The 14,105-nt window shown below is 40.2% G+C and overlaps 1 protein-coding gene across 2 annotated transcripts; it reads right to left on the bottom strand.

Annotated features, from left to right (window-relative positions):
* Positions 1-256: 256 nt before the first annotated feature.
* On the bottom strand, positions 257-13,055 carry ca8 (carbonic anhydrase VIII). Of its 2 annotated transcripts, none has more exons than XM_072440917.1 (8): positions 12,385-13,055; positions 9,361-9,546; positions 8,850-8,974; positions 7,372-7,467; positions 5,658-5,720; positions 5,545-5,593; positions 5,222-5,334; positions 257-557 (listed from the first exon to the last, which is right to left on the bottom strand). In XM_072440917.1, exons 1-8 carry the CDS (start codon positions 12,458-12,460, stop codon positions 423-425), a joined length of 843 nt encoding a protein of 280 aa, XP_072297018.1. In that variant the 5' UTR covers positions 12,461-13,055; the 3' UTR covers positions 257-422. The 2 variants fall into 2 exon arrangements, with proteins under 2 accessions (XP_072297018.1, XP_072297017.1); XM_072440916.1 differs by having other exon boundaries at positions 260-557; positions 9,361-9,552; positions 12,385-13,052.
* Positions 13,056-14,105: the final 1,050 nt, after the last annotated feature.

Here is a 14,105-nt window from a genome sequence, read left to right as displayed (position 1 = left end):
CAATATCATATTTTGATTAAACTGAGTCATTTAAAAATGGCAGATTTGGTACACTTTGCTTTTGAAACATTTTATTTTTGTTTTATTGTGAGATAGGGTCAAGATATCGCCACAGGGGGTCAGTAAACACACATATTTAGTCCATAAAATGATTTAAAGTCTTGGTAAGATAAGATAAGCCTTTATTTGTCCATACAATAGGGAAATTTCGGACACAATGGGGACATTTCGGTAGATGAATGTATCCTAAAAAGTAACCACATTATTAAACTAGAAAGCTACAAACTGTGCAGGTCTGTGGCACTTTTTGTCTTTCACCCATTGTAATAATATAAATCTTCAAATAAGGACTGTTTTTGTACCTTTTTACAGTTGTATTAGTGGCTCCCCATGTTGTTTGCAGTTGGTGTTTTGAAGCTGCGTCACTGGAAGGCTGCTCGGACCGTCCTGTCGCTGAGGGGCTGCGTGGGCCTGAAGTTGTCCCCTAATAACCCATCGTTCCCCTCGAGTAGCTCCGCCCCTTTTGTGTGGGACCGCAACCTTCGGAACTCCTCGATCTGAAAGTAGAAAAAACACTTCATTTGACTCTTTTGCGTTTTCATACCGGTACATGGATACTGCCACGGAGCATCGTGCAAGTAAACACAATTGATCTATTTGCTCTTTACTTTGCACATCATTAAGTACATACATGAGTATTAAAATACATGAGGAAGTTTGAGAAGCTGCTGTGCATATTGAATGTTTGCAATAACTCTGATGAAGTGATTATTTTGTAATAAATCCGACTAATGCTGGAAACCACAAACCAGTCAAACATACCATACCTGTAAAAATAAACTGTCAACTCTAGTAACCGTAATTTACTATTCCCCATTCACACCTTATCACTTTCTGCATGGTTTGTGTACATATAACCAGGCACTGCGCAAATTATCGTACATTTTGTGTAAAGCAAATAATCTATAGTTTTATGTTGTCAAGCATTATTTACGATCATTTACTACGTTTACATTTATTTACAGCTATTTACTTCCTTTTAAAATGTTAGCTCAAATATTTCTGACAGGCTTTTACGACGTTGTATTTGAGACAGTAAATCTAACATTTAAATAAAACGTTTTGCAATGAAAACTAAGGCACAGTTATTTTTAGGTACTACTATTATTACTAATCCAGCGACGTATTTCCAAAAGTTCCTCCACATACTATAGAAAAGCAGCTCTAAAGCGCCTTAATTCAAAACCTGTTTCAGGACGTATAACTGGTTGCCAAGGGCAGTTTTAGTCGGCATGGCAACAGTTACTGCATATTTTCATGTACATCTGCTGTGACTGTGAAAAGCAGTAACACAAACAAAAGGTAAAAACCCGAGCTCAGGATCTGGAGATGGGTCCCCACTCAGACACTCAAGAATATGGGTCAAACTAATCCCTCACAAGGAGCTAATATAATATACCATAACCATAAGCATCTAAAGTCAAGTGAAGTAAAACCCTTTTATTTTTCATTATACATAGAACACAATTGCGAAGAGTGGATGTGGTGTTAGGTTTAAGACCACATCAACACTTAGATTAAACTGGGAGGAAATTTGGAACTAATCCTGGAATAGTGGACCTGGACTAAACCAGGACTAAACTAGGACTAAACCAGGACTAAACCAGGACTAAACCAGGATCAAACCAGGATCAAACCAGGACTAAACCAGGACTAAACCAGGACTAGAACAGAACCAAATCAGGAGTAAACCAGGACTAGAACAGGACCAAACCAGGTCTAAATCAGAACTACACCAGGACTACACCAGGACTACACCAGGACTACACCAGGACTAAACCAGGACTAAACCAGGACTAAACCAGGACCAAACCAGGACTAAACCAGGACTAGAACGGGACCAAACAAGGTCTAAATCAGAACTAAACCAGGACTAAACCAGGACTAAACCAGGACTAAACCAGGTCAACATCTGCACCAAACTGGGCTCAAACCAGGACCCAACAAGGACAACAGTGAATGCAGCCTAAAACCCCTTGCTGGTAATCAAACCCATGACCTTCTTACTGTGAGTAGAAAAAGCTTCAGTTGTAGTCATCTGGACTCAGTTAGAAAAAAATAGACGTTTCGACTCTCATCCAAGAGTCATTGTCAATAACAGAATTTAGGTCGGGAACTCCGATATTTATACTCTTCTGTGGTAAGACCAGCCCATTGGGCGGAGCCTTCCTGGAGTAGAAAGAGTTGTTTGTTTCAACAGAAACTCCCCCCTTGTATCTACCGAGCTAGCCTATTCAGAATTTTAATGGGCTATTAGAATCCTCTTTGTCTTTGTGAGACCCTGGCTCAACCACCCTGAGTACCTGATTAGCATCTAAATGTCCTTGTCCTGGTCCTCTACCTTTCCAGGGGTTCAGTATACCATTATAGATACCAGGGAGATTGAATCTTAGCCCTCCATTTCTGTTTAAAGAAGGTCTTTCTTTTTTAACAAAAATAGCTTCCTTAACTCCTCTTTCAAACCATATTTTCTCCCTGCTTAAAATCTTCACCTCACCGTCTTCAAACGAGTGATTAGAGGCTTCAAGATGGAGATGCACGGCGCTCTGAGGTCCTGAACTTGTATTTCTTCTGTGCTGATAGAGCCTCTTGTGTAGAGGCTGTTTCGTCTCACCTATGTAACGTTCTTTACAACTTTCTTCACTGCATTGGATCGAATAAACTACATTGCTCTGTTTTTGAGTCGGCAACTTGTCCTTAGGGTGAACCAGTTTTTGTCTTAAAGTGTTTCCTGGTTTAAAATAAACAGGGACTTCGTTCTCTGTTCAGTTTCCCTTTTGTCCTGCTTCTTGGTTCTCTTCACTCTGTTGAGAGCCCAAGCGGGGTAACCACAGGCTGAGAGGGCATTTCGGACATGTTTTTCCTCTTTCTTCTTGCCCTCTGAGCTGGTGGGCACACCTTGAGCTCTGTGTTGTAAGGTTCTGATCACTCCCAGCTTGTGCTGTAGTGGGTGGTTGGAACCAAAGAGCAGATACTGGTCCGTGTGTGTAGGTTTCCTATATACTTCTATTTGGAGTTTCCCGTCTTCTGGCCCATGCTTGGCCACATTGTAAGTGATGGAATCTGTGCTGCACACTATGGGTCTGAGTGGAACATCCTTTTTGTGTATTTTTGGAAGGCCATAAATGCAGGGCATGGCTTCACCAGGATACAGTCTGTAATACAGAGGCCGGTCTATAGCTTCCTCTTTTTCCAGCCTTTGTAAACAGTCTATCACTTTCTTTTTGTAGCCACTGGTCGGATCTCTTTTCAAGCGTTTGTATGTGGTCGTGTCCTCGAGGAGGGTGTGGACTTTGGCTTCGTAATCAGCTGCGTTGAGAATCACAGTGCAACGTCCCTTGTCTGCTGGGAGGATGTTGATGCTATGATCTTTTTCTAGTGCTGAAAGTGCTTTTCTCTCTTCAGATGTGATATTTGAAGGAGGTGGTTTGGCACTCTTCAGAGTCGCTGTGACCCGTAACCTCAGGTCTGCGGCCTCCGATTCAGTCATTTTGTTGTTCCTAATTGCCGTTTCAGTGGCTGTGATGTAGTCCTCTGTAGGGATGTGTTTAGAGGTGACAGAAAAGTTGAGCCCTTTAGAGAGCACCTCCTTTTCTGCCTGTGTCAGAACACGATCTGATAGGTTCTTAATCCAATTGTTTTTGCAGGTCGCTAATTTGTCTGTCTCAGTCCTAATGTCTAGCTCGATCTCACCTGCATTCTTTATGTTCAAAAGAAGGTTGAACTTCTTGATTTGGCGTTCCTTGCTCTTCTTGTGCTGTGCTTCTTGTGCTGTCTGTGTAAAATCCAGCACTCTTTTGAGAGCTTCTTCAGGGAGTATGCTGGTTAATTTCTCCTGTAAAGTTCCTGTTCTGTCTTTCAATTTATCAATTCTGATGTTGTTTTCCTGGATCCTTTCACTGAGCATCTGTCTAAGGCTCCTTCTCTTACTGTGAGGCAAAGTTGCGCTACCAGGAATTGAGACTTAACTTTTCATGTCATAAGTATAAAACTATGGTGCGTTAGCCTGATCTTTAGCATTTCAAATGGACATCAGGCTAAAGGGCACAATCACAACCAGGTTATATAAAATGATAATCTCTCTCCCTTTTTGTCCAAAACGGCACCCTTAGGACACGAGGCAGGTTAGAGAAGGCGTGAGGTCAGATTTACAACTGCATTTAAATCAATTTACTGACTGTAACAACCTCATCTTAAAGGTGTACATTGCTGGTCTGCCACCTGCTTGTCTCCATGAGATGTTATTGCTTTGCCCAGAATGTTCCATAGTATGAAATTAAACGTATTTATCTTAACAAGCAAGTGACAACACCAGGCCAATTTAAATTACAGGTCAGATCTGTGGAGAGGCAACCCTGGGTTGAAAAAAACGATTTTCCGATTTTTAATCGATTCGCATATTAATGACCGATTATCGATTCGTACGTCCAAAGATTGATTTTTTTTTTTTATTAAAAATAAATAAATAATAATAATAATAATTTAAGAAGTTTAAAGTTTTTTGAAAAATGCTCACCGTTTACATTTTATACTTCCAGTTTCAGTACTGGCAGTGTGTGAGCAGTTTTAATATAAAAATGCTTTTGGTAGCAACCGCTTTTGGGTGAATTCTTAATTATTTTTAAGCATAATAATAATGCACTGGTTAGTGTCCCAGTAGAATCCACTGTTGCAGATGTAGTCACCTCAATGATGTCCTCCATTTATTGTTCTGAATTATCTTTCTTGAAGGTAGATTGACCCTTAACCTTTTCATCAGTCTTCCATCAGTAACTACCAATACTTGTAAGATTTGCTGTTTAATATTGCTATAATACTAGTTTTAATATGTTGCTTCTCTACACAGTCATGAAGTGAAGGAAATGGTTCAAATACATTTTTCATTTTTAATAACATTAACCCCCGGATCGAATCGAAATCGGATCGAATCGGAAATCAGATCGAAATCGGATGGAATCGGATGGAATCTGAGAAAATCGAAAAAAATGCTGCTTATTAACACAATTAGCACAGGTTTTATTTGAGAATAGATGAAAAGAACCTTGCAATATGTGAAAGGCATACTTTAAATCTTAATCTTGGGAATAATCCAACAGAGTTTCTTGAATGGCGTTTTATCACAAGGAGCACTCAGTTTAGTCAAAAACTGTTGATATTTTACCTGTATTTGTGAGATGGTGAGAGGGTATCGATAGAGGATCCACGTTACACTTTCACTGCAGGGAGGAGTGGTCAGGGAGCCTTCGTACACCCAGTAATCTCTGAGCAAAGGGTCTGGGGACATAGAAGAAATAAAAAGTCAAACAAAGGCCACATGTTCCCGTAGAACAACAGGATGCAGGGACCAAGATCTGAAAAGGGTCAGAAAACAAGAAACAATGGAAATGTTGCTAGCAATTGTGGTTAAAAGAAGTAAACAAAACAAAACTACTGCTACTCGTTACTATTAATAATCTGAGAAGGAAACACAGTGTATGTTCTCACCAGGTAACAGAGTGTTGGGGTTGAAGCAGGGGATTATTTTGCCCTTTCCCTAATGAGAGAAACATAAAGTCATAAATCTGTACTCTGAAAGCCATTCATTTTGTCAGTCTTACTTTGTACTGTAGATCCTGTAATACTTCAGTAATAGCTTTGAGCCCCAGATGTTCTTTGCCAACCTGAGAACGGATCAAAGACAATTGTAATTTTAAATATTGTTGTATATAAAAGAATATCTAGTACATTTGGAGTTGCTGCTAAATATTTGCCTAAAAGTTGCAAACCCATAATTGATGATTTGTTTTTTTACAGGAAAGGTTAAAACGCAATTTATTCAGAAGTTAATGAGTGACAGGGCCACTATAGTCAAGTATTGTTTGTTGACTTTACAACCGTTTGTCACTATATCATGTAGCCTACATATTCTGCTGCATGTAAAATAATACACGAGTAAATATGCTACAAGGTATTGCTTAAGAAAATGTCATTCATTGTTGAAGAATCATATTTAGGCATAGAAGTCAGGAAGTAACCTATACATACAAATAAAACTATGAGTCAAAAACAGGAAACACAAAGGGCTTTCAAGAACCAGACACAGAATCTATTTTATCTCATCCACCAGGCAGTACATATGTAGCTATTAGATTGTAGGCATCCGCCTCCGACGGTCCCTCATCTGCCTGAAGAGTGGGTCCAGCTCGCCTCCGATGGTCCCTCATCTGCCTGAGGAGTGGGTCCAGTTCGCCTCCGACGGTCCCTCATCTGCCTGAAGAGTGGGTCCAGCTCGACTCCGACGGTCCCTCATCTGCCTGAAGAGTGGGTCCAGTTCGCCTCAGTCGGTCCCTCATCTGCTTGAAGAGTGGGTCCAGTTCGCCTCAGTCGGTCCCTCATCTGCTTGAAGAGTGGGTCCAGTTCGCCTCAGTCGGTCCCTCATCTGCTTGAAGAGTGGGTCCAGTTCGCCTCAGTCGGTCCCTCATCTGCTTGAAGAGTGGGTCCAGTTCGCCTCAGTCGGTCCCTCATCTGCCTGAAGAGTGGGTCCAGCTCGACTCCGACGGTCCCTCATCTGCCTGAAGAGTGGGTCCAGTTCGCCTCAGTCGGTCCCTCATCTGCCTGAAGAGTGGGTCCAGCTCGACTCCGATGGTCCCTCATCTGCCTGAAGAGTGGGTCCAGTTCGCCTCAGTCGGTCCCTCATCTGCCTGAAGAGTGGGTCCAGTTCGCCTCAGTCGGTCCCTCATCTGCGTGAAGAGTGGGTCCAGCTCGACTCCGACGGTCCCTCATCTGCTTGAAGAGTGGGTCCAGTTCGCCTCAGTCGGTCCCTCATCTGCCTGAAGAGTGGGTCCAGTTCGCCTCAGTCGGTCACTCATCTGCCTGAAGAGTGGGTCCAGCTCCAGTCTCCCTCGTGTCCGTCTGTCCGTCTGTGAGAGTTGGATCTCTCCTTCACTGGAACTCCTCCAGGTTTCTACGCTTTTTTCCCAAAGAGGTTTTTTTGTAGTTTTTCCTGGCCGAGAAGGAGAGTCTAAGGACAGAGGACCCTGGGACATCGTCCCTCGCCACCACAGACATTGTCTGACTCCCGCGCCACCACAGACATTGTTGATTAATTTCTCCCTGTGGCCATCAGAGGCAACTGTTGTTGTGATTTTGGGCCTTACAAAAATAAATTGATTTGATTTGTAATGATTGAAAAAACAAAACAAAAGCTGTGATCCAAAGCATTTATGAGAACTTCTAGAAGAATGGTAGTAAAGGGAGTAAATCACGCCACAGTCCCAGCAAAAATAAAACAAAATAAAGTGCAGCTCTAGAACATTTATGACAGATATTAACCTGCACAAATAGGGCTATGATGAGGATACCGTTCTTCTGGCCCAGAGCGTCCTCCAGGCTGTTGAAGAGCGTGCTGTTCCAGTGGATCAGGTGGAGCTGTAGAGCAACAGAGAATCAAACCACTTGTAATGCATTTGCGTCCGACAGGTGGAAATGAGCAGCCTCAGAGTGAAGAGTGTTTAACCACCAGCTGCCAATGACACAGGGATTCAACAATCCGTCCCTCCATTTGCACAAACTAAAGGAAAAAACGCTGCATAAACTGGTAAGATGAGGTGTATGGCACTCGTGATGGATCGCTGCTCAGTAGTTTGTTCAGTATTTCCCTGTAAACATGTATGATGAATGATCTAAAATGACATTAGGGCTGGAAAAAATGTCTAATTGCAATTTTTCCTGGAAAGCATTACGTTTAAATGCTAGGATTCTGCTCAGACGTCCCGTGTTAAATGTGTAAAGGAGAACTGACAAAAAGAACCTAATAGGCTTATGAATTGACAAACTAATAAGGTGTGTTTGTACATATATTACAGGATTAGCAGATTGTATGCAGCTCTTGCAGCCCCGGTCTTTCATGAGAAGATGTAATGTAATCATTTATTTACAATGGCAAAAAATATGATCTGATTATGGTTCAATTTCACCCACGATTTAGTACTTTGTGTTGTTTACTGGAAAGAGGTCGGCTTAGACTTTCAGTTGGGGTTTTCTGTTAGTCAAAGTGAAATTAAACTAATACAAAAACACTACCCACCAGTCGGGCTAAGGGAAAGTGCCCTTAAGACATCGAGAGCAGACAATAGGGCACAGCTGTTGTTTCAATACTCTCTGGAATTTATAAAGTTCTAGTTTTCACCTCAGATTTTGGTCAAATGCCATAAGAACACAGGGAGAGCATGTATTAGGTTTGGCGATCTTTAAAGACATAATCATTTATTTAAAAAATGTAGATAAGACTAAATAAGAGGGTCGCAAAAATGTATACTCCAAATTAAAACAGGATCGCCAAAGGGAAGGTCTAATGTTTAGATTAAATTTTTGTTAGTTTCTCAGATAATCAGTTTTGATTTGTTTTGCTTTCATTAAATATGTTCATAATGTATTGAACCCACATTTCGATTGGTACACTGCAATTCAGGATCGAGTAGGAATTGTGTTTGTAGATGTTTGAAATTAGTTTGTATGACAACTATATAATTATTGATGAAGACGAGCAGGAATTTGACAAATGTTCTACACAATGTTGCAACATTGTTAGCCCAAGGACATTTTACATGAACCACTCTGATTATACCAGGATTTCAAAGCTGTGTGTAAACCTGGGATTTCGATTAGGATGGGCATAATGTGGTTTGCCTTTGGAGTACTTTAATGACCGCATTTCATCTTTTTCCAGGAAGACTTTGAGCATCGAGAAAAGTACTACATGAGGCAATTACAATAAAACATAAAAATAAAAGTGTGTTATTTGCATGCACCTCCATTGGGAAAGCCTTGAAGTTGACCGTGTGCTCTGACCCTCTCTGGTTCTCTTTGCCCCAGTGGAACCGAACTTCGTGAAGCTCATACTCGTGATCGCTGGGGAGAGGGCCTCCGGTAACCACTGGCAACAGCACAATGCATTATGGACACGAAAACAGGTGGATGGCAGGTATCGGATGAGATAAATGGTTGTCGAAATCTTGAAAATGAATTTATAGAGCTGGTAGTAGTAGTAGTAGTTGTTGTATTATAGTATAGCATAGGAGCAATAATAGCAGCATCATTACTCATAAGCAGTACTAGCAGTAGCAGAGGCAATACAGAAGTAATAGTAGTAGCAATTATGTAAAGGTACTTACAACCTACTATTAGGCTACTAGGTTGTTTCACGTAAATATTCCTCCCCAAAATAATCTATAGGAAATCTCATAATGACATTTCGAGGTGACATTTTCACAACCGTCGTCACAGTTGAGTGAAGGTGTTGCCATGTCAACAGGGAGTCACCTGACTTGGACTTGAGCAGGATGTGAACAGTGTGGCCATCGTTGAGGACCTCGCAGTCCCGACACACCACGTAGTTTGGAGACAAGCCTACGTCCAGGAGGGAGGGGTCGTACTGGGCCTCTCTGGAGTTTAGGTTGATGGGAGACTGGTACTCCCCGTTGGCTGCTGGGAAATGTAGTCCCCACTCTACACCTGAGGAACAGACACCTAGACTATTGGTATTCAGTACAATATCTTAACTGATATCAAGGTGAAAATAATGTTGCATTTGTATATAATTATTTAAAATACTCATTGTCTGAATTATTTTTGGCACATTAACTAAAAGCAGAGGTAAAATTGGTACATAATCAACACAGGACAATATGTGGTTTATCGTTGTAAAGAAAATTGATATTTGTTTCCAAGTTAAGTCACAAGTAAGTACAATTTGTGTTATAAAATATAGGCAGGTAAAGAGACTTAATAATAATAATAATATATTATTTTAGAGTATATAGATTTAAGGCATTTCTGTCATAAACTGAACAGCCATTCATTCTCATATTGATTTTCTATGGAGCTTTATATTCAGTTGTTTAGAACACGTTAGTGGATCAGATTCCACACTGGGAAATATTGCCTCCTTATATTTACTCAAATTAACAAGATAGCTAAAGATGACAAAAGCTCACATTCCATTTGTTTTAGGATATGCAGTACACGCAGGCCTTCCTCATAGTTAAACAAACCCCCACCAAAGAAAGACACTTGCAAACTTTGCATTACTTTAAAAAGGTATTTAGAAAATTGGCACATTGATCCCTGTTTGTAAGTGGCTTAACTTACAAACAAAACATGAGCTACTCTGTCAAAACAGCATATTATACTATTGAAAACATGCAATTCATAATTTGTGTGAAATGTATATTAATAAAAAAGAGTATTTATCATGATTTTATTCATGCAGTTAACTTTATATCATTATGCAGAGGTAACTGAAGCAATCTTCTACTTCTGCAAATTAACACATTTCACTGTTCAATCCACCAGTCACTCACTCAAAGCATGACAGAGACTGACCAATAAGAGGTGTGGGTGGAGAAATGTGCCTGTTTTTCAGTGTAAAGCTTGCTAGATTTCACTCTAAATTGATTGCGCAGAGTAGAAAGTCATGGCTGAACATCTGAATTCAGAGTAATGTGTGCATCAGAGCTTGCATGTCAGCTACTTGATGCAATTGGACACTGGCTTCCATGTTATGCCTCAGAGTAAGAGGAAAGAAAGCAGCGCCAGCAGCCTGGAAAGTGACAAGGACAACACTGTATTTCATGTCAGTCTTTTGGCAAGCATCGTGTTCAGTCTTAGTCACTCAGAAATGAACTCGGCTTTTTCAGTCAAATGCTCCATGTCCTCACTGCCTATTCACCGGAGAGAGGGAGGGGGCTGGACATTCCCCTGCTCCTCAGCAACTAAATCCCGGACAACTACTTCCCACCGGCTACAAATTCATTCACTACTGCTGCTTTACAGAAATGTTTATCTGAAAGAAAAAAAATGTGGCTCTGTGCAAGAATAGTGTTAAAATGCAACTGACAAGGTGAAGAAACCACAAAGCTCAGGGGACATTGAACAACCTTTCTATTATATTCAGGTTTACGAGTAGATATTAAGGTGACATGTAAACAACTTCTTTTATGCAGTTCACAAGGCATAAACAAATTATTTTGAATTGACAAACTCTTGAAAAGTGAAACCCTGTCCAGAATAACAACTTTCTTAAAACGTTTGTTACTTCTTTTGGATAAAAAGAAAGCACTTTATGTTTGTAAAATATTTCAGGATGTCTTTTATTATTATGTGTTTTGTGATGCTTTCATTGTTATCTCCTATGGTCTCTCTGGCTTTGTTATATTATAAAAAGAAAAAAAGAAACCAAACAAATGGATACAAAAATAAACTATCTTGTAAATTCCTGAATAGATTACATTGTTCTAAAAGAGCACATTTTTCTTCAGCCCTTCCACTGTGTTAAAACTCAAGATACAGTGCACCGATATTTAATTGTATTTGCCCTAAACAGCGATTGCTTGTTACTACGCAGCGCTGGTATACTTACAGTAATAACATTAGAGCAGTGTATGTATGGCAGCACATCCAGTTGTACACAGTAATGGCAGCAATAAAGAGAAAACGTGGTCAGATAAGACAAACCAAACAAACAGATGGCACCGATCCAACACATTAGAGGTACATTAGAGTCACTTAGCTCATAACCATTTCCCCCGTAAATCTGCAAGGAAATCACTCGCAACTCAATACATTTATTAACATGGTCTTAATAACTTACCTTAGTCGATAAAGGTTAAATAATAATAATAATTAGAGGAAACAAACGGTTAAAGGGTTTGAAAGAACGATGGACAATGTGTTGGTTTGAAACACAAAGAATGTTCTCTCTGCTGTTTACATTTTACTGCTTTGAGCCTTTTTGACCTGCGGGGATTTAAATAACACAGGTGCAATAGATGAGTCAGACTACTGGAATAATGCTTCAGTCTCATTGTCCCATTGAAACTACTGCTGCAACTACTTTTCTTTTGCGACTGACTGTACTTCTTATACATTACAGCTGCTACTTCTAGCCCTAACACTCACTGTGCAGTTTGCAAATTAACTACTACTATTATTGTTATTGTTGCACACAAAGTGGGCTGGTCAAAAGTACCAAAGAACAGATACTAATTCATATCAAACTCAATAATCATTTGAACAAGTAGAACCTTAACAGTTTTAGATTGATCTTGAGCTTTTTCAGAACCAGTATAAGACCACATGGTAAACTATTATGTTGAGTTGTCTACTGTTCAGTATTGAGTATCAAGCCCATTCCTTAGTATCAAAATTAAAAAAAAATTGACAACACCAGCACAATTATTCAAAATGCATTACTTTTACAAACTGATTGTGATAACGCCGACAACTCATAACTCTTTGATGTGTTTCCAATTGTTCATTCAAGCAATTTCACATCCTTCATCTTACCTTCTTCATAACCCCAGTCCAGCTCATCTTTGCTCTTGTTATACTCTGCCTCTGCTTCATTCACGTTGTCAGCCATGGTCCTGTGTTAGTTGTGGTAGCACTCACTCAGTTCTCTCCTCCTCCCTGTCTGTGCCGCTCCCTTTATGCTTCACTTGGCCCAAAAACTCTTTGCTGAAACAGGCTTCCAACTTTTTACAACAGCCCCTTTCACTAGTCCTGGCTGCTGCAGTTCACTCAGAGCTACTATATGATGTGCATTGCTTCTTCCTCTATGGTTCCTCCTCCTCTCTGTTTCTATTTGCCCTCGGTAACTCATCCCGCCTTCGTGCTCTCCAAACTGTAGGTGTGCTTGCAAGCATTGGCCTTTTTCCAGCAATCGCAACCTCTTACTACACTTTGAGTCCAAATCCTATCAATACTTATGCATAAATACTTCTTTATGTACTGCCTTCCTGCTTCTTAGTGGTCTCTGATAACCTTGCATGTGTGTTTTGGAAAGTCAGCCTGGCAGGAAGGTCACGCTGGCGTTGCTTTTGGAGACCGTTGAGTCCCACCCATGGGTGAAGGTAACAGCGGTCGTTGTGAAAACAGGCTCAAAACAGCAGGGACGGAGAGAGTGAATAGTCGGTCTCAATGCTGATGACTTCAAGATGGATAAGTCTTAAAACAATTAAAACAATACAGCCAAACTCGTAAAACAAGCGGTCAATCAGTTCATTCAAATCAAACTGGGAAATTATACAAAACAAGTTAATCCTTCAGCTAAAAGCAAAGTTGCGTTAGACCCTCTAATCTACAATTTATTTCTTTTTGAAATACAAAGAGAGTCCTCATTCTTGGTTTGTGACCATGTTAATTCTTATCCTCAAGGCTCCTGATATTAATTGCCCTATATTCTTTATTAAGAGGTGTTGCCCCTGGAGAAGTGCGAGCTCCCTTGATCGAGACAGTGTGGAGCTCTCTTTCTCACTCTGCCCTCGCTCTAGTTCTGCTTTTGATTTTTATCAGTGCAACAAGGCCACAACTGCACCAGCCCTGCAGTGATCCTGACCACAAATACAACTCTACCCAAGAGGTGAAGTGAAGGTAAAATTGCAGTCAAACAGAAAGGGGCCATAATGTTATGTGATGATGTGAAGTATGTGAAGTTATGGTTACGTGGAGTCTTAAATAGTCTATTGCAATACCTCATCAAACTTCTGTTTTTCAGAAGGAGAATGAGGCCTAAGGGAGCACACGTCTTTAATAATAGTGTAATCGTGTTGGTAGGAATAATGTAAATAAATTATAAATATTTAATATAATCTATTGGATGGCTGATGGGGTACTCCCTCTGCTGGTGATTGGTTGTCTGCGCGTGTTTGTCTGTTTTTAGCTGTATTTGAAATGCTATATGGCCCATTTTATGGATTACTTGCACTGTGAACCTGTTGTCACTTTGTCTCTGCCCAACAACTATAGATGAAAAATGTGCAATGTCCCCATCCAAAATAAATAAATAAATAAATACATAATTACATACATGGTATCTTTCTAAGTATACATTAAGTGTTATGTAATCTACAAACCAAATTGATCCTGTGAAAGAAAACCAAACAAAGACCAAAGCCTATATACAGTATCTTGGTGTGTATAATCCCTTAGTCAGTCAAGTGTGTTCATTAGAACAAAGATTTCAAAAAGGTGTCAACGGAACAAGGCAGTCATCAACTACAGTTGCT

This window comes from Eucyclogobius newberryi, unplaced genomic scaffold, assembly GCF_026437365.1.
Source record: "Eucyclogobius newberryi isolate DKJ021-1_F unplaced genomic scaffold, fEucNew1.0.hap1 SCAF_12, whole genome shotgun sequence".
Classification (NCBI taxonomy): domain Eukaryota; kingdom Metazoa; phylum Chordata; class Actinopteri; order Gobiiformes; family Gobiidae; genus Eucyclogobius; species Eucyclogobius newberryi.
The sequence above is the reverse complement of the archived record's forward strand: the minus strand, read 5'-3'. Positions and strand labels throughout refer to the sequence as shown.

Bases quoted from the DNA above. Each gene is read 5' to 3' on its own strand.
- ca8 (XM_072440916.1), bottom strand. From the start codon at position 12,460: ATGGCTGACAACGTGAATGAAGCAGAGGCAGAGTATAACAAGAGCAAA. The intron at 9,553-12,384 runs GTAAGATGAAGG...TCTGTTCCTCAG, and splicing joins GGACTGGGGTTATGAAGAAG to GTGTAGAGTGGGGACTACAT. The intron at 5,335-5,544 runs GTGAGAACATAC...CTATGTCCCCAG, and splicing joins CCCCAACACTCTGTTACCTG to ACCCTTTGCTCAGAGATTAC.